At 44.3% G+C, this 20,658-nt stretch overlaps 1 protein-coding gene across 5 annotated transcripts in view; it reads right to left on the bottom strand.

Annotated features, from left to right (window-relative positions):
- Positions 1-20,658, bottom strand: part of PER3 (period circadian regulator 3) — a 64,213-nt gene that overhangs the window by 40,783 nt on the left and 2,772 nt on the right. For 4 of the 5 annotated variants that reach the window (XM_079913570.1, XM_079913571.1, XM_079913573.1 and 1 more), the window contains 9 exons: positions 19,703-19,904; positions 15,301-15,352; positions 12,161-12,303; positions 10,669-10,747; positions 8,281-8,387; positions 7,637-7,793; positions 3,420-3,525; positions 2,355-2,483; positions 1,796-1,922 (listed from right to left, as the gene is read on the bottom strand). In XM_079913570.1, the coding sequence (XP_079769696.1) occupies positions 1,796-1,922; positions 2,355-2,483; positions 3,420-3,525; positions 7,637-7,793; positions 8,281-8,387; positions 10,669-10,747; positions 12,161-12,303; positions 15,301-15,352; positions 19,703-19,904 (1,102 nt within the window). The remainder of the gene's footprint in view (positions 1-1,795; positions 1,923-2,354; positions 2,484-3,419; positions 3,526-7,636; positions 7,794-8,280; positions 8,388-10,668; positions 10,748-12,160; positions 12,304-15,300; positions 15,353-19,702; positions 19,905-20,658) is intronic. The other variant, XM_079913572.1, reaches the window with a different exon arrangement.

The following is a 20,658-nucleotide window of genomic DNA, read 5'->3' as shown; positions in this document are numbered from 1 at the left end:
TCAGTAAAGAGTAATAAAGATTTTTTTACTAGCTCTTTAAACTTGTAGGTCTTAAGCTGTTAATAAAAACAAGACGCCCAAATAACATGAGTTCTCCAAAGTTATTCCAAATGGCATAACTTCCCCCCAAAGTGGCACCCTATGTGTGTTAGTCAAATATAGCACACAGCTAGGTAGTAAGAAAACTGCAGTTTCTAAAATAGCAGCCTAAGCACACAGGGTTAGACATAGCTTAAGTTTTACAAAATGTTGAATGACTGAATATGGATGATGCTTAAATATACAGCCTTCAAAACAACAGCACTGACGGTATTACTAGACCAATGCAACGACAGGTGAAAAGACACGGAACAAAGCAGGAGGTTAGAAAGGATTTCTACCCTGAGAAGAAATTCCAGAGGTCAGGATGTAAGATTGTGGCACTAACATGAGGTCGTAGGCCAAGGCAGCAGCAAGTAGCACTGACTGGATCAGACAATGAAGAAAACATCTAGAAAGTTTAGATTAAATCTCCTCAAAGGGGCTTCCCTGGTGGCGCAGGGGTTGAGAGTCCGCCTGCCGATGCAGGGGACACGGGTTCGTGCCCCGGTCCGGGAGGATCCCACATGCCGCAGAGCGGCTGGGCCCGTGAGCCATGGCTGCTGAGCCGGCGCGTCCGGAGCCTGTGCTCCGCAACGGGAGAGGCCACAACAGTGAGAGGGCTGCGTACCGCAAAAAAAAAAAAAAAAAATCTCCTCAAAGAATTTTCTCTGGCAGGATATGGAATAATGATACACAACAAGAAAGATATTTAAGATAAATTCTTTTGTGGGGGATATCTGATGGTTTCACGGGACCAAAGAAGGTTGTCATTTCTACCTTGTGCCCTTACGTCTACAGCAAAAGAAACAAACAGAACTTGAAACCTCCTGCCAAGATGAATAAGAACCCAAAAAACTAAAGGACGGGACTTGCTGTATCTGGAGGGTGTCCTACGGGCTCCCAGTGATATCACCTGTAGGAGCAGCAGTTTGATATTTTTCTTGTGGCAATCATATCAAGTCCTGGAAAGTACAGCTACTATCATTATTATTGACTTAAGAGAAGAATTTTCACCCTACTGTGTAGAACACCCACATTTGACAGTGGTAGGGACCATCAAGGACATTTAGGTGGCCAAAATCTATAACGACTTCCCAAATTATATTGATATTAACATTCAAGGAGAAAAATTAAGAAAAAGTTACCTAAGTTAAGAAGTTAGCATAATTTGATCTCTATATTATAAAACTTTATATATACAGAACTATATAATTCTGTATATAGAAGCACGCAGGTTAGCTTCTCACAGTAACGTCAACTATCACGACTGATCCAATTCCTCTGGGGTGCTCCCTACCTCATATTTGAGAAAAGTAAACATGTAATCAAGAAAAAGGCCAAGTTTTTCATTCAATTTAGGTCACAAACATTCTTCATTTGTTTGAAATGAAAGGGAAGGATTATCATTTTAATATACTTATTATCTGAAATGTATTCTAAAATTCCCTCTTTTGGTTTACAGATAGCTCATATGGAGGGAATCTATGAATTGGGTGGAGTTAGCAGAAAAGTCAATTCTTTAGTAGAAGTATACTGTGAATACATTCTAATACCATTTAGCTTTCGGGACAGTATTTGCTGCTGCCATTGTTATTATTAGTAGTAGTACTGTTACTTTTGTTATCTGGGCACGTAAGCCTGAACAGCAGCAGCCCAGAGTCGTGGCTTCGTGAGGGCCGCTCTGGGAGGGGGCGGGGCGACCCTGCTGACTCACCACCACGCTGTCCCGGGTCGGTCTCCATCACTTGCTTCTTTGGTGATTTGGCCCTTGACTCGATGTACAGCCGCTGGCCTAGATTCTTGATTTTGTTTACACTGGCATAGACCTGCTGCAAAGTCAACTTAGGGAAAAGAATGATAACCAATGTTTCAAAGATTACAAAAATGTGCATTAAAAGATACATAAACGAAATACATTTAACTTTTGGTTCTCTGTAGATAGAATGACTGAAAGCACAGTAATAGCATTAATTGTCTCCCGTTGCACCACAGCACACAAGGAGCAGTGAAGCTTTACAGCAATCTGTCCACAACATGCTAATTTTTAGGAAGCACACAACTGACCCAAATATCACCTTCTAAAGGTGATATTTTCTTTTTAGAGACATTTTCCCAAACCGGAATGGATCAGAATGTCTATTACCCGATGAGATCTTCCAGACGAGAACTAAGAAGCCACATGTGTCGAGGTACAGAACCAGCATCAACACGTTACGGTTAACGACACAGGAAGAAAACGACACGTGCTCAGAAGCACACGTGTGCTCGCTCACCGGTGCCTTCTGCACCTCCTCCATGCAGTGCTCGCTGGACTCACTGGAGGATGCGATGCTGAGGTGATGCTCCTGAGACCCGCTGCTCCCCAGGCTCCCATAGCCACTGGATGCGCTCCCGTGAACGGGCTGCAAGAGAGAGGGGCCCGTCGCAGCCCCGGGTGATGTGGCCATCAGAGGAGAGACACAGCATTACCTACCTCTGAGCTTATCTACAGTCATCACAAAATTAAGATTAAAATTTCTGAAATCCTAAATGAGGTGTGTGAAGGATGATGCTGACATGAAAGACATTCCTCTCTCATCTTGGTAATTCTCAAGGGCAGAACCTACTTTTCTAGTCTAGGTGGGTATTTCTAGAACAAACGTTTTAAAAGCCACAGTAAATAAATTTAACAAAACATGAAAATAAACTCTAACTCTTTATGCTGAGTTTGGAATAGACAGAACATATTAAATATATACTGTACTTTTCCCTAAGAACCTCAGAGATACTTTATGAATATTGAGACTGTATGAAAGACATTTTGAACACTACTGGGTAACAGTTTTAGTGATACCATCAGTAAATGCTTGACAAGTTTACTGACTGACTCTCTAGTAGAAAGCATTTTGGTATTTGTTTTCAACAAGCAGTTTTTCCTACTTTGGCTCATAATGACTAGAGATACAGAGACCTGCCACCCCTCTCCCCACCTTTAAAACTGTAATTATTAAAAAAAAAATAGTGAAGCCGAAACACTGGCAGCGTCTGGAATACAAGAATGATTCTTTCATTTAGAAATAACTTCTCTATCTTATTGCTTCCTATGACTCTGTTTGTCGTCTTAAATTGGATTCTTACAAAAAGTCCTGTGTATTTAACACAGAAAAAAGGAAAACAAGATTAATGAAATTTAATTTGAAAACAAAAAGAGGAAGACAAACATTTCTGGAATGTAGAGGGTAAGGATTTCTCTCTCCTCACGGTTTATTTCTGTGAAGTGACTTTACTAAGACTGAATGTTAAAATTAAAGACAATTATGGGAATATTATGTTTGTTTTTTTAAAATCTCTCACTTTACCTGTAAGAGAAGTCTGTGAATTTGTTCTTGTAATTCTGTTATGTCTTTGTCATTACTGTTCATCTTTTTTATTCCGGTGGCAAAAACATTCTCATTTAGTGGACTCCTACAAAATGCCAAGTGAAAGACTGAGTCAGACAATTTCAAGTTCATTTACAACAAAGGCTAAAGTGATTCTTAATAGAAAATTCAAACAATAAACCTATGCTTTTACAAAGCAGCTCTTCAAGTCCAAATATAGAAAATATGAAGCTCAAACTCTATTCCTAGAGGTAGAGAGAATCCTAGGAAACAAATGAGGTATTAACCCTCTTCTTTAGTTTCTCTGCAGCTGTAATCATTCTACTGTATCTGTATAAATTTAAAATCAGTGGTAGGTATACCCCTAGCTACTAAAATACCTTTAACAGCTACTGGTCTCAGAATTTAACATGAACTGAGTAACCTACTGGCTATGAGAAATTTTAGGACCTTTAGTTTGGCAAACACACTGAATGCTTCATGTACTTAGTCACTCAAGCTACCTAGTAAAGATGGTTCTGCAGCCCACCCGCGTGGTGAACACGTGGTTGCCACAAAATCTTCAGTCTTATTTACACCCCAATTCCAGAGCATCTGAAATCTACCACCGGAATACAGCGAGAGGCAGACACGTCAGCAGAAAGAGCAGCAAAGACAAGCGACTGACATTCACTTAGGCCCCTCTATGTGACAGGAAGTGCTGGTTTATAACACACATCAAGAATAAGTGACATCTTCTACACCCTTACGACGTGCCGGGCGCTGTGCCAGCCGCTCCACCAGGCACCCCCTCCTCGCTTCCCTGAGCCAGACCCCGGCTCAGGTCCCCCGCTGTCGGGTCTGCCAGGTGCTCCCGGGGCCCAGAGTCCCGGCTCCAGGCCGCACGCTCTCGGCCACCACACCGTCCGGCCTCTCGGCACCTCGGTCGCACTAGTGTGCTAATACCGGACGTGCCGCGGGCCAGACACCTCACCTCCTGAGTCCTCGCGACCCTGGGAGGTAGGTCAAGAAACTTGCCAAGTTGCCGTGGCCAGGCGGCCGGGGCGCGTCTGAAGCCACACGCCCGACCCCCGAGCCGGCTCTCCCTCCTTTTCCTGTTACGAGTCCTGCACGCTGCCTCTCACACCTCAGACACGCGGCAACACTTCCCCAAAGACAGAAACTCCTAGCAGGAACGGCGGGACGCCAGCGGGGTCACTGGAGGCGTCAGGAAGAGGCCGCGTCCCGGCACAGGCCCCCCGCCCCCGCCCAGACCCTGGGAGGCGCCAGGCCCTGTCCCGGGGCACCGGCTCTGCGATGCGGGACGCGGAGGGCCAGCTGCACCTGGACGACAGCCTGACACTGGCACGTCTCAGGTCTCGGGTGCCCCTCCTGTCCTCCGCCCCCTGCCCCCTGCCCCCGCCCTCCCCCACCCGCCGCCGGGCGCCAGGCGCCTCCCGCGCTCCGTTAGCTCCTCTGGCGCCTCCCACGGCCCGGCATGTAAAGGCGTGGCCGCGTCAAAGAAGGGTCCCTGGGGGCTAAAGTGCATCCCCGTGTGCTGTGAGCCTGAAGGTCTTCCAGAGGCGTCTGGGCTGCTGTTCAAGTGCAATGCTGAGTGGAAACAGAACGTTCTGCTTTGTGCTATGAGATGTGGATGTACCCAGGGGTGACCCTTCCGACAAAACCAAGTTGGGCTTTTAATCACCAATTACAGAACTCAAAGGATTCGCCGCCTTCATCAAATGGTGTCAAGCTCGGCATGAAGTGTTGGCTGCGGCGGTGGCGGCGGCGGCGGACGTCAGGAAACGGGTCTAGGAGTAAAGAAGGAAATCTGGTGTCCGTCTCCACTTTGCAACCTCCTGCCTCAGTGATCGCCGGGAAAGTGACTCTGTTTCACAGAATGCGGGTTTGTTTGTTTGTTTTGTAAAATCAGAGGTAACTGCAACTAGCCTCCCTTCCCACAGAGCCGCTGGGAAGGACCTGGAGAGAGCTGGACACTCCCACAGCCCCCTCCCTACTTCAACTGTCACACTTTCCAAAACTGCTCAGCGCATCACAGTGCCATTGCTGTTTTCCGTTCTCCCATACGCGGTGGGCGGCAAAGGGAACATCTGTTCTGTTTATAACCTCAGCCTCAGCCTAGCACAACGCCTGACTCAGCAGGTGGCCATAAACACTTACTGAAGGAATAAATGCATTAAAATAATTTTATAAGCGTAATAGATAATTACTGTTCGATGAGAGAAATTAATACCTACTAGCCTCTCAACTCTTTCCCTCACATAATCCTGGATCTTGAGATGCAATTATTGGTGTAATTTTAAAAAACACTGAAAATATTGGGAGTACCAATATGTCGGTTTATTCCATATATTTTTAATCAAAGAACTGAAAGGATGGCTTGGAGAATGAATCTAGGATGCACCTCTAGCACTGACAGGGAGGTACTCAGACTGGTCAACAGACACCCAGATGGACGTCTCGTCAGAGGAACTGTACTTGCTTCGGGGTTTCTATATTCATCCTAAGCAACCATCTGATTTTTAAAAAATATTTATTTATTTGGCCGTGCCGGGTCTTAATTGTGGCACGCGGGACCTTTTTTGAGTTGCGGCATGTGGGATCTAGTTCCCGGACCAGGGATCGAACCTGGGCCCCCTGCATTAGGAGGGCGGAGTGTAAGCCACTGGACCACCAGGGAAGTCCCCAACCATCTGATTTTATTTTCATTTCCCAAGAGGTCTCCCTACTGGGAAAAAAAAAATCCTTTCTGAGCAGCACGAATAGCACTTCCTTGGCAGTCATGTTCGTTACCTCAATTATCCAGTTAGTTTTCTACCACAAATCAGCCTCATGAGTCAGGGAAGCAAGGAGCCCGATTCTTCCATTAAAGCGGCAGACCTGCTCTGCTGAGAGGCCAAACCGTGGAGCACAACAAGGTCAGAGCAACCTGAGGCCTATCTCACAGTGGCCAAAACATCACTCTATCACGATATAACATGTGATAAAATACTCTTACTGGGAGATGTACTGTTCTGTACACAGAAGTTTTATTCTTCTGTGTACGAAGTTGTATAACAAAATACAAAAGACAGAGTTGCTCCATTTCAGCATGACACTGAAGAGTTAAGTATAATTTCCACTCTTAAAAGAAATAGACATCAAAAGGAAACTTATGGGATGGGCCAGTTAAGAAACCTATAGGTCAACTTTAAATGGACCACAAAGTCCAGGGACTACAGGAGTATCTCAGATTACAAGAACCGTGGTCCCGGTTGCCCTGGATCCATTTTGCAAGGCTGTTGTATGGACAGGTAACAACAATCAAGCGGGCTTGGGTCAGCCATGCTGGCAGCAGAATAAATATGAAAGAATTTAAATATTAAAAATAAAGATTTAGGGACTTCACTGGTGGTCCAGTGGTTAAAGACTTTGCCTTCCAAGGCAGGGGGTGCAGGTTCAACCCCTGGTGGGGGAGCTTAGATCCCACATGCCTCGAGGCCAAAAAAAACAAAACATAAAACAGAAGCAATACTGTAACAAATTCAATGAAGACTTTAAAAATGGTCCACATTAAAAAAAAAAAAGATTTAATAAAATTGACACAAATAAGTGGAATTTGACAGCAGAAGGCCGATATAAAAAATTTACATGCTCACTGAAGAGAACCTTAAAATTCAGAAAAGGAAAAAAAACAAAATCCCACTATCCACACATAACCAAAATGTATTTTCTTTTCTTCTAATCTTCTTTTTCCTATTTCATAGTGTTTGTGTTTTAAACATAATTATAATCATACTGTATAAAAACTTCTGTATGCTGCTTTTTACATCATCGAATATATCAATTTCCCATACTCTCTGTAAAAATTTTTATTGACCAATATAACAACATGTCAAGCAGATATTTCAGAATCTACTTAATGATAGACATTTAAGCTATTACAATTAAAAAATGCTGCGAAATCTGTCTTTTCTTTATAAGGCTTTCTGTATTTCGGCTTCTTTAGAATATTCCAATAAGGGAATCGTTAGGCCAAGGAGGTAGAAATCTTACAAAGCCCTTGATACTTATTGCCAAACTGTCTTCCAGAAGCACTGAAAAAAATCTGTCCTTCGTTTAGTTCACGTGTTAGTTGACTCAAAGGGGAATCAATGGGCCAAAGAACATTATTTGGAAAAAGATTTTTTAGAAAATACACAAACTGATTGACTTACGTTCGCACTTTATGCCGACCGATGATGAAAGAAACCTTCCGGCTCCATGGGTTCACAAAGCTGGACCAACTGGAATCCAATACAATGTAATCCCCGTTTTGAGAACAAAATCTAATGGGTGAATGTTCAAAGGGAAGATGGCCTGCATACTTCAAGACTATATAAAATAATAAGACAAAATTAGAATTTATTTAACACGGATATTGATTACAAATGTCTTTTTTTAAGGCATTTATTTGTAAGTGTTTTAGAATGTCAAAATAGAAAAAAAAAATTGTTTCAGCAGTTCCAATACATTGCTTACCTGGTTAAAGGTTAAGCTCTAACGATTAGAGCTTGTGAGACCCTCTAGTGAGAAATGAAATGACAAACTTAAAAAGATCAATGAGGGCTTCCCTGGTGGCGTGGTGGTTGAGAGTCTGCCTGCCGACGCAGGGGACGCGGGTTCGTGCCCCCGTCCGGGAGGATCCCACATGCTGCGGAGTGGCTGGGCCTGTGAGCCATGGCCGCTGAGCCTGCGCGTCTGGAGCCTGTGCTCCGCAACGGGAGAGGCCACAGCAGTGAGAGGCCCGCGTATCGCAAAAAAAAAAAAAAAAAAGATCAATGAAAAAGAAATGTCCTCCTATAAAGAAGTAGGTCCTTACCTTTTTGGTGTATGGCGACCATTAGAGAACGATCTTCCGGGTGCAGGTATGTCAGGATGGATGTTCCAATCAGATCCTGAGGTAGGTAACCCAGCAAAGGCACTGCTCTGAGCACAGACACAGCACAGGCAGCATGTCACACGCACCAAGTAACTCATACCTTATATACTTTCAACAGTACTTTTCAGCTAAACTCTAAATATGACAAAGGGTATGCAAAAGATGTTCATTACAGCATTTATAAATGCTACAAACAACCCAAGTGCCTATATTGTGGGGAGATAGATACACAATCTAAGAAGTGTTGGTCATCTGACATATTGCATCAAAATCACCTGTGAAACTTCTAAAAAACAGATTTGCAGGCTCACCACAAGCTTACTAAATCAGAATTTCTGTGGTAAGACTAGGAGTCTATATTGTTAACAAGTTCCTCAGAGGTCTCTGATGCCCTCCATTTCGCTGCCTTTTAAAAAGTCTACAAAGATCACATTATAATATAGAAAAATGCTTATGATGTTAAATGAATAAAGCAGGCTACAAATTTATACAGAATAATTAAAATTATACAAAAACAATGTCTCCCAAAAGGTGATATCAAATAGACAACCAGTCACAAAGCCATTTGTAGGATAAAGGTTCATGGGAAAATTCTGATGTACAGACACTCAAGATGACTTAGACAAAACTGACTCCAGAAACATTTTCTATGTGTACAAATTCACAAATACTTTCTATTGCAATAAACTTAAGCTGTTTTCAGAATAACTTCAGCTAAAATTTTCTTACCTTCTACAGATTATATTATACAAAGTATCTCACTAATTACTGTTTAGTTTCAGGGTAACTAAACGGTAATAAATAGGTAATAAACCCATTTCCAGATGTTAAAAAAATTTTTTTAAAGCTTTTTTTTTGGCCACATCACTCGGCTTGTGGGATCTTAGTTCCCCGACCAGGGATTGAACCTGCGCCCTCGGCAGTGAAAGCATGGCATCCTAACCACTGGACCGCCAGGGAATTCCCTGTATGTTAAGATTTTTTAAAAACCAAAATTAAGGGCTTCCCTGGTGGCGCAGTGGTTGAGAGTCCGCCTGCCGATGCAGGGGACACGGGTTCGTGCCCCAGTCCGGGAAGATCCCACATGCCGCGGAGCGGCTGGGCCCGTGAGCCATGGCCGCTGCGCCTGCGCGTCCGGAGCCTGTGCTCCGCAACGGGAGAGGCCACAACAGTGAGAGGCCCGCGTACTGCAAAAAAAAAACCAAAACAAAAAAACAAACCAAAATTGATAACTATCATAACTGTGCCAGGTGTTTTGACATTTTTGCTTATGCTTATCTGTGGTACGGTACATTGGTTCTCAGATTTTCAGATTTCACAAATAAGTAAAATTTTTAAGTAAATGCGGGTGGAAATGGAGGGTACGAAAGGGGATAACAATGTTTTGTTTTTCCAAATAAAGGCATCAAAAAAACAACAATAAGCAACAACTATTATGTACTGTCACTAACTCTTTAAATAAGAAAGACTATTTTAATAACCAAAAAAAAACAGGAAGGACGCTAAGTTCAAAATAAGTAACAGTTCTTCACACACAAAAAAAATCTGCCTTATTTTTCTTTCTCTTCTCCCCCACTTCAGACTAATAAAAATTCATTATAAACTGTTTGGGAAGCACCTGACTAGTGGAAATAACACTGGAATAGGACTTGGAGGCCAGAGTCGTGGTCTCATTTGGACCACAGTCATCTAATACCATGTGGCCCACGTTCATTGTCCTCTTGTGCAAACTGGAAAAATAATTTCTGACTTTCCTAAAGCTTTGAAATAAATATGATAATGTGTGAATCTTAGCACTATAACATGCAAGATATTTACATTAAAAATTTACACAACACGGGACTTCCCTGGTGGTCCAGTGGTAAAGAATCCACCTTCCAATGCAGGGGACACAGGTTTGAGCCCTGGTCCGGGAACTAAGATCCTACACGCCGCGGGGCAACTAAGCCCGCGTGCCATAACTACTGAGCTCGTGCATCTCAGTGAGAGAGCTTGCATGCCGCAAACTACAAAGCCCACACGCTCTGGAACCCGCGCGCCGCAACTAGAGAGAAGACCGCGCGCCACAACGAAGAGATCCTGCGTGCCTCAACAAAGTCCCCGTGTGCCGCAACTGAGACCCGACGCCGTCAAAAATATATATATAAGGAAAATAAATATTAAAAAAATTTACACAACACAAATTTCAAACTAACAAAACTCAAATGCGCAAATGAATAGATTCAGCTCTATCACGTTACGTTTAACATGTTAAACGTTATGTAAACGTTTAAATATTTTTATTTATTTTCAGAAACAAATTTCTTTTAGGCTTAAAGAAGTACTTACCTTTCATCTATTTCAAGAAAAACACACCCGGGGGTGTGTGTTGTGGTAAAAATTCTTTTATCCACTGGGATTCGAGGAGCTATGGAAACCAGAAAGACTGGTTTAAAGGCAAATACCTAATTAACTATCCACTTAACATATTAAAGAGGGAACAAACTCTATAGGCCCTGGCAGAAATCTCACCTAGGGACCTGGCCTTTGAGCAGCCAAAGCTAATAACTTTCATTATTAACCACATTTTAATTAGGTCAAAACGTGATGCCTACTAAAGTTAATTTTAAACAGACAGAAAGTCTGTGTACATCGAATAGCTTATCCATCACAATCTAACAGTCAAAGATGGGGTCATTTAGAGTTCAGGACAAAAATGTTTCATATTTAGTGGTTGAATACAACTGAGCAAATAGGATGTGAAACGTCAGTACAATAGGGACGTATTTAATCTGTAATAAAACTGGCAGGGTCAGTGCTGCTACAGTCTGCTTTGACAATGTAGTGATTAGCACATTAGGGAACAATTTGAGCATGACACTAACTCCGCTTACGCACGATTTCATTTGCAAGAAACATGAGGTGAATGCAGAAAAGAGCAGCTAGTTGAATGGAGTCACTTAGGAACGTGAAGAAACATGCACACACCTGAAACATCCACCAGCAGCCTCTGTTCACCAGGTGTGCTCTGAGCCACGCCCGTCCAACCTGGTGATGGAACTTGCCCTCTGATTTCAGTCCACCTTCCCTTCACTCCTCACAGTAATGCACAAGCTGCAGCCCTTCCAACACCCACGTCCACAGCAAACCGCAGGGCTTTTCCGCTGTGGCGAGCCGCATTTATTGTATCACTTGTGCATTTCTTCATCATTTAATGTGTAACACCGTGTTACCATTTTATGAGATTCCCGTCTTATTTTTAATGTATGGTTACTTGAGTGTTGTGCCCCTAAACTCATTTTTCCCATAAGCCCTGTGGTTTGTGTGAATTTTTTGCACAGGATGGTAAGTTTTAGGAAAGCATATGTCACATTACAGCAGAACCAACTGTAATTTCAAATGATAAATGGAAGCTGCTTCTGTTTTGATATATGAATTTAGCAATGCTGTTCTGCCACTGGAAGACATGAATTATACTTTTTACGCAGGGGGCTTTCAAAACACTTAAAAATATAAATTCATTCTTGTAACCTCTGTATGCAACAATTTCAATGCTCTTCTGTCACGCAAGACAGAAGCAAAAGGCCACAGGATGGTCACCAGTGGAGACAGGATTAGAAGACTGCGCATCTGTGGCCAAGTCTGTGCTCAGACCCCTGGGCCATGCTGTCCTTAAAGGAGATGACCACACAGGAAGTCAAGGCCGGCAAACAGAGACGTCAGGGAAAATCAGCTCAGGGCCAAGCTGAAGACAGGGGCTGCAGTAAACAGGCTTTCACGTGCTTCTTTCTGATGTGCTGACACGTCACATCTGACCTAAACGCAGACGCTCCTGACCTACCTTCGTAACCAGAATGAATCTTCTCCACCAGTGTGAGACAGCAGGGCTCAGGCTCCGGGCGGGCCGAGCTGTGCACATGAATCAAATAGGGGATAATCCGGAACGGGCAGTAAGGCTGCCTCAGCTCCCGGGCTTCACCTCCACTGAAGAGAAGAAAAATGGTTTAGTACCAGTCCTGACCTGTTCACTTAGTCCAACGTGAAACAAGGCCAGGGAAAATGTTTTGTTGGTAATTTCCAAGAGAGACGTGTCTGAATCTAAAATGTTTAGACATATTTATTTATTTATTTATTTTGGCTGTGTTGGGTCTTTGTTGCTGCATGTGGGCTTTCTCTAGTTGCGCTGAGCGGGGGCTACTCTTCGTTGCGGCGCACGGGCTTCTCATTGCAGTGGCTTCTCTTGTGGAGTACGGGCTCTAGGTGCGCAGGCTTCAGTAGCTGTGGCTCACAGGCTCAGTAGTTGTGGCTCATGGGCTCAGTAGTTGTGGCTCACGGGCTTAGCTGCTCCGCGGCACGTGGGATCTTCCCGGACCAGGGCTCAAGCCCGTGTCCCCTGCATTGGCAGGCGGATTCTTAACCACTGCGCCACCAGGGAAGTCCAAAACATATTTATTTTTAAAAGGAGGGACACGTTAGTTTAAATTTTCAATAGCCACGGGCAATGATACTCATTTGTTATTGGATGAGTAGGAGGCTTTCTGGAGAGGCGGCTCACCAAGGTGAGTGTGAACCGCTCACTAATTTCAGCGTGACTTTCTGTTCCTGCTGGGAAGAGGGGCAGGCACAGCCACCTGTCTTGCCTCGTGTGTCTAAACCAAGTACCACATGGTGGAAAACAAGGCCCCCTGGGATCACGCCCCCAAGCCGGCCCTCCGTCAGCCCTTCCTACGCCCTCGTTCAAATGACCGATGCAGTCCCACCGCTTCAGCCGCTCCGCTGCCCGGCGCAGACCTTGTGTGCGGCTCAGCATCGCCCACCGTGCCTAGCTACAGGGAGATGGTGGGGCTGGACCCTCTCGGCCAACCGGTGCAGAGGCTGCTCGCTCCCTCTCAGGAGGCTCCCGGGGGCGAGGGGTCTGCAACAAGCACACAGATGTCCATCCTGTTTCATCAGCCTGGCTGCCTGGAAGACGTTTCCACTTGGATCTGCCCGAACGTCCCAACCTGTATGTCACGCTCCCCCGTTTCTGCCCATCGCACCTCTCCTCGCCAACCATCACGAGCGTGGATGTTCGGGGGTCTCTGGCCGCCCTCCCGCTCTCTTCTCTCCTCTAACTCCAGCATCTCCTGTGACTCCTCCACTCTCAGCCGTGACCCTGCTTCCTAGGTCACCGCTCAGAAGAGCACCTTCTCCTGGCACTCACCTGCGGGCATCTATACCTGTGCTAGTGGCTCCCCTCCCATTTCTGTGCGTGCTTTCTCCAGGCTCATCCCGTCCTGAGCTTCTCAGTGCCATCTATACGCCCATGACCTGCACATCTGTCTCTAGCCCGGTCTCCTCCCCTGAACCCCGGGCTCCTGGACCAATGCCTCGTCAACATCACGAGGCAGATTTCTACTCGACACTACACACTCACCTAAAACTAAGGCACACGCTCTCCCCTCTGCTCTCCAGGCAGCTGCTTGTCCTACAGCTTCCTCCTCCCCAATACATGGCACCTTGAGCCGAGACTCCCACGTCACCTGACTACTCTTTCTATCTCGCACCCGAAACTAACCCACCAGTATATGCTGCTAGGTCTCCCCTGGCTCAGGAAAGGCACCTGAAAACATTTACCAACATAAGAAACACACAGAGCGCTTACTACACGGCAGGCACTGCTCTCAGATCTTCATAACCAACAACTCACCTGCGAGTGACAGAAAGAACCGACATGGCCCTCCCCACACACGCACACCTTTCCAGGTTATCCTTCCCCAAGCATTCGAATATTCTTAGCGCGAGTCCCCCTCAGTTCCATGGAGTGTCTGAATGATCCATTACAAGGATTTCTCTTCCCCGCATATCAAGAGCACTTAGTAACCTCAATACTACTGTTGGTGATCATGACGTCATTTAAAACCATTTTTCCTTTTTACTTTGAAAGTAACATTAACATATCAAAGTAAATTTGGAAGAGAAAAAAAAAATCACTAATAAATCCTACCAGAAATCAACTACTATTAAAATTTTGATCTCTTTTCTTGTAGTTCACTGTCACTGGACCTTTTAAGTCCTCATAAATATACCTATCCTGCTTTCTTTCAGGTTGTTCAAAATTTCAAAAATTAAGTTTAAATGTGACTGAAAAACAAAAACAAAAGAGCTCCAAAACACTGTCATCTGAAAGTATGTTTCACGTCCAGTAACTCTCACAGGCCCCTGGGCTGAGAATGAGCTTTCTGGTCTCTTCCCCTATGGCATTGTTATCTACTTTTCTCATAAGTACCTGTATCTTCTCCTCAATCAAAACACAAACTTGGGCTTCCCTGGTGGCGCAGTGGTTGAGAGTCCGCCTGCCGATGCAGGGGACACGGGTTCGTGCCCCGGTCTGGGAAGATCCCACATGCCGCGGAGCGGCTGGGCCCATGAGCCATGGCCGCTGAGCCTGTGCATCCAGAGCCTGTGTTCCGCAACGGGAGAGGCCACAACAGTGAGAGGCCTGCGTACCGCAAAACAAACAAACAAACAACACAAACTTCTTGCAGCAAGAACCAAGTCTTGTCTTTTGTATCCACAACAGACCTAGCTGAATAAGGCATCAAAATAAGTGCCAAATAAAATCAGAGGGATGAGTTTGGGATTAACAGATAAGGACTACTATACATAAAACACATGAACAAGGACCTACTTTATAGGTCCTTATAGCATAGATAAATATAGTTCCCTGTCCTTATAGCACAGGGGACTATATTTAATATCTTGGAATAACCAATAATGGAAAAGAACCTGAAAAAGAATATATATATGTATGTATATATGTGTATATAATTACATATATATATACACACACACACATATGTATAACTGAACCACTTTGCTGTACAGCTGAAACATTGTAAATCAACTATACAGTCAATTAAGAAAAATAAATAAGTAAAAAATAAAGTAAAACCAGAGCCCACTCCACCGTGCCTGGCCTCCAGGAGCTCCCACACTCACCGGATCCTGCAGAAGAAGGATTTCACCGGAGCGAATTCATAGCGTGAGGCTGCTGGAAACAAACGCACGTGTCAGTGTCCCGCCCGCACGCAGCTCCTCCCCAAACTGTCCTGCACAAAGGGGAGACTCTTTTCAGGGACAGAGCTGCTCTTGATTAAAATAGGACTCTCCTCCCTCACTAAGATCTAGTTCCATCCAGTATTTTCCCAGGGCGCTTTCGTGTTGAATAGTAACCCTCAGGTGAGACCCTGAGAGCACCTGACGGAGGCCTCTCCCTGTCACCCCCTGCAGTCCTGTCTGCATTTCTGCTCCTGCCTGGACTCACTGCTTCAAATGTCAACGTAATCATCCTGCGACACAATTATTTCGCTGGTAATATTCTATTCCCCTGTAATAGTCTGGACACGTCTCAAAAACTGGGAATTCCGATTACTTAGAGCTTTCAGGTAGAGGATACATACATTTCTTTCCTTGGACAAATTCCCCAGAGCTGTGTTCCTAGATTAGATGATATCATTTCATGACTCCCATCATATATTGGCAAACTTAGCTCCAGCAGATGGTACCCATTCAGTGTCATTAATAACACTTTCTCACACTCCTCATGCCAAAGGTTTTGCTTCAACTTTATTGACTTCGCATTTATTTTATTGATGTGTGAGGTGGTAATTCAGAAACATTTAAATTTGCCCATCTTAGGAAACTGAACCTATTTCCAAATGTTTGTTGGTTACTTTATTTCGTCTGGTAGAACTCCCTGAATATACATCTTTTGGGCATTTATTCACTGGAGTGAAAAGTTTTCAGTTATAGAAACCAAGGAAATGTTTACAACCAAGGAGATGTTTTTAAAAAAATATACACTGAAGGAGCACCTACAACGAGGATTCTGAAGAACCAAAATACTGAACATGGTCCAGGTGTTTGTACTCCTAAGGAAAGGATCATAGGAAGAATAAGAAAATGGGCTTTTGAGTGATCAAGAAAAATGTTCACAATTTAAAAAAAGCCTTCCAGTTTAAAAGTAAAGGGATCAGTGACCAAACTCCTGTAATTCGTGAAACTATGAAAGTTACAGGCCCAGAATTCTGAAGCCAGAAGTTCTTACAGAGTGTCTGGGAGAAATAACAGAAAGAACTTGACGAAGTAAGCTAAAGAAATTAATTACTCTAAGATATGCTATCATCTGGAGTTTCTGTGGAGGAATTAAGGCAAGATAAAGATTTTTCAAAACTATCCTTGATTTTCTGAGCTGACTCTTGCGGGTGGGAACCGTCCCTCGGTGACACTTTCAAACGCTCGCCTTTGGCTGAGGACAGTTCTCCCGCTTTAAGGCACAGTCCCAGCAGCCACGGGGTCAGACGGGCTCTGGATGCACGCTGCCACGGCGAAGGCCGGCTCCATACTTGCAGGCAGTGTGACCCTGGCATCTCTGTGACCATGGCAGATAAGAAAGGGCACAGTTGCTGGCTCTGAGGGACCCGACTGTTGTCTGAGCCCTGCTTCCCGCGGGCTGCCCCCGGCCCGTGCCCGTACATGGAGCAGGCAACGAGGCAGGACCATTCCATGGAGACGCCGGGCTCCTCCAGCGGGTGGACCCTCTGGCTGCCTGGCCCAGAAGCTCTCTGGACTGCGCTGCGGCCCGAGGCTCCTGCTGCCCAGCCCTCCCCCCGCCTCGCTCCTTCCAGCGATGCCAGCGATGCGGGCTGAGGGCTCCTCTCACCACCTTCTACCCGCTCCCCCAGTCAGCGTCCCGCTTCTGGGCAAACCCAAACTAATACAGTTACTCTGTCCGTCTACCGGGGAGAATGACAGTACCTACACCTCACAAGGTCTTCGTGAAGATTAACTCAGTTGATCCACGAAAGCAAAGAGAAGGGTCCCTGGCAAATAGTAACCGTTCAACAGATGACAGCAGTTAAGATGAGCCTTTATGCTGCGGACGCTCCAAATATCTCCAAGCCTTCCCCAACCTACAGCTTGCTGGGTTCTCACAGAAAGCCCGTATTAACAGGCACGTCAGAAACTGTGATTCTCATTTTACAACGAGAAGCCAAGTGGCCTCCAAGGTTCACGGAGGGACAGAATGCAATTTGAAACTCAGACCTTCAGATTCTGAGCTTAACATTCTTTGCACATAAAAAAATACTGCAACTCTGCTGTAAGGTGAACTCACTTACACTACTCATACATTGTAGCAGGCACCTGAATTCAACTGCCCCCCCCCCAGAGTCCTGTAACACAGAGAGCCAGCCTACCAGATCTCAAAAACAGTACATGGGGGCCCGCTGTCACTTCCACACCTGGGCTGGAACGTGCGAATTCTTGTTTCTGGAAGTGTATTCTAAAGAAACAGCGGTCAGATCCTTCTGAGAGGTCTGTACAACAAGCCTAAGTGGAAATGTGCTCTAACACAGGGCCAAAGCTGACAACTGCTGAGTTTAGAGCTTGCCGTGTCCTCTTAATGTCCTATGAGTTCAAAGGAAGGGACAGAAAGAGGTAACATGAGCACAGTCCTGAAATGGTGTGGAGCTGAACAACGGCCCTCAGGGAGGGTGTGGATCCCTGGGGTTCCTAAAGCGGAAGTATAGTGTGAGAAGTAAATTAAATGGCCTTCATCTTTATGGAGCAAGTAAATGTTTAGGTCCAAGAGACAACACTTTCAGGGACTATTATGTTTTTACAAGTAGGGGAAATACCACTGAGTAATTAGCAAAGATAAGAAAGTGAAAAGCTCAGGGAATTCCCTAGTGGTCCAGTGGTTGGGACTCCGCGCTTCCACTGCAGGCGCATAGGTTTGATCCCTGGTCGGGGAACTAAGATCCCGCAAGCCTTGCAGCACAGCCAAAAAAAGACAAGTGAAAAGATCAGATAGAGACTATAGGGCAATACCGAAGGGAAAATGGGAAAGACCTGGTGAACAGTACCACGTGTCAGTTCTGTTCACTGTTGTACCTTAGCACCTACAACAGCTCCTGGCCCTCAGACACTGCTATATAATGTCTACGGAATGAATAAACGATGAACAAAAGCAGAGAAACAAACGTGGACAATTAAAGGTTGAAAACGCATGTTTCAGAAAGAGGAAGAAAAATGAAATCAGTGTTTTTGAATGAAGGGAAAAGGAGAGAGGGAGCTGGAAGAAAGCAAGGGTGACAGGTGTCTTTTCTGAAGCTTATATAAAACGTGCACAGAGAATGGGGCAAGGGTCTGGGATTGAAAAAAGAAGGCTGTAACACTGTTCTTCACTGGACTGAGAACTGGATTAAAAACCAGAATGAGTACAGAGCTCTAGATTTGCAGGATGAAGTTCTGAGGATCTGTTTCACAACACTGTGAAGGTACTTAATGCTGATGAACTGTACACTTGAAAATGGTTACGACGGTAAATCTTGTGAATGTGTTTTTTACCATAATAAAAATAATCAAAATTTTTTAAAAATGAGAGAAAAGGGTTTGGGATCAAAAAGGAAGCTGATCTTTACTAAGTTCTTTAAGAGACATTTCACAAAAAATATGAAATAGGGAATAAAGGGTGACTTAAGAAAGAATGAATGGGACTTCCCTGGTGGTGGAGTGGTGAAGATTCTGCCCTCCCAACGCAGGGGGCCCAGGTTCGGTCCCTGGTCAGGGAACTAGATCCCACATGCATGCCGCAACTAAGAGCTCGCATGCCTCAACTAAGGAGCCCGTGAGCCACAAGTAAGGAGCCCTCAAGCCACAACTAAAGAGCCCATGTGCTGCAACTAAGGAGCCCACGTGCTGCATCTAAGGAGCTGGAGAGCTGCAACTAAGGAGCTCACCTGCCGCAACAAAGACCCGGCACAACCAAATAAATAAATAAATATTTTTTTTAAAAAAATGAATGAATGAATGAATGAAAGATTACATGGGATTGAATAACACAAAGAAAACTGTGAGTGGGAACCCACTCCCCACCCCCAGTTCAGGAAAAGCAGTCTTTCAGAAGGAAAATAAAATGATGAGATTCATAACTTTTGGGGAGAAGAAAAGCTGGAAAGGGATCTAACTTTGAGAAGCTTACCTCCAGAGCAAAGCAGAGAAATAACGAAGTCAGTATAAGAGGAAAAACATTTAATTTTATTAACAACAGACACTTTGTAGCGATTAACCTGCTATACATGATGCTGTAACACACCATATCTATGGCATATAGTCTGTGAAACTAACTTGATTAAATGAAAACAAATTTATTGGATCTTTATGTTATTAGCAGCATTTAAAATGCTATTTTCATCACATTCTGACTTTTAAAATGAAGAACTAAGAAAAACTATATATTTGCATGTTCTGAATAAGGCATTCATTTGTGTACTATTTCTGGAAGAATGAAACTGATCTTTACCAGGCAAGATAAACATCTGAATATTGGTCCCATTACCTCTTTGGGTCCAGTTGTTCCAGAAAGGAAGCTGAGCATGGGCAGTGTGCGTGTAGAACACCCTCACGTCTTGAGGGGCGAGCAGTTCAACGAAATGAGAGGACTCTAAGAACTCTTTCTTACAGTGCAGGATCAAAGGAGCCTGTTCAGAAACGTGCACTAACCTTCCAGACAGAAATGAAAAAACTGCCACGAACGTATCCTACGAAAAATATTTAAAATAAATGCAAAATATTGAGATACATACTGGCAGTATTCCCTGAATAAATTTCATCTAGACGTCTACCATGAACAATAGCTTAATACCATGATCAGTAGCTTAAAACACACACACACACACACACCCCTGCAAAGGCAATAAATCGCTGTAAAACCTGCATTGTTCCCTCTGAAGGTTTAAGTTCTGCCAAACAATGCACCAGCTCATTCTACACAGACTAAACACAGTGTGTACACTGTATACACTTCTGATTCCCTCTCCTTTGCAAACTGTACCTGGAAGGACTGTCTTCTCTTCACCCATATGCCTATTCCAGGCTTCAAGACCAAGCTCAAGATTCACTTGCTCCAAGACGTTGTCTTTGACAAATCTCATTACATAAGAATCATTTCTCTAATGTGTTCCATTAGACGTATACATAGCTTACTTATAATCGGCCACTGTTTGTACCTGCTAGCAAGTGGCGTATGTTTTCCTCCCCAGATTTACTTTGAAGATCTTAAAGGGAAAATGTTTTCCTTAAACTTTTTTTCCCTTAAATCTCCATAGCACCTACTACAGTGTTATAAACACATCAGTTAGTAAAATAAGCACTGTGACATTAGGGATAGCTCATGCTCCAATATTATAAAACCTTTAAGTTACAATTATGTTGAGGTCTACACATAAATTAAGTAATCTCCATCACATCAGCAAAACATGGGGCTCCATTATTCTGTCAACATGAAGAGATTCA

Source organism: Stenella coeruleoalba, assembly GCF_951394435.1.
Source record: "Stenella coeruleoalba genome assembly, chromosome: 1".
Lineage (NCBI taxonomy): Eukaryota > Metazoa > Chordata > Mammalia > Artiodactyla > Delphinidae > Stenella > Stenella coeruleoalba.
The sequence above is the reverse complement of the archived record's forward strand: the minus strand, read 5'-3'. Positions and strand labels throughout refer to the sequence as shown.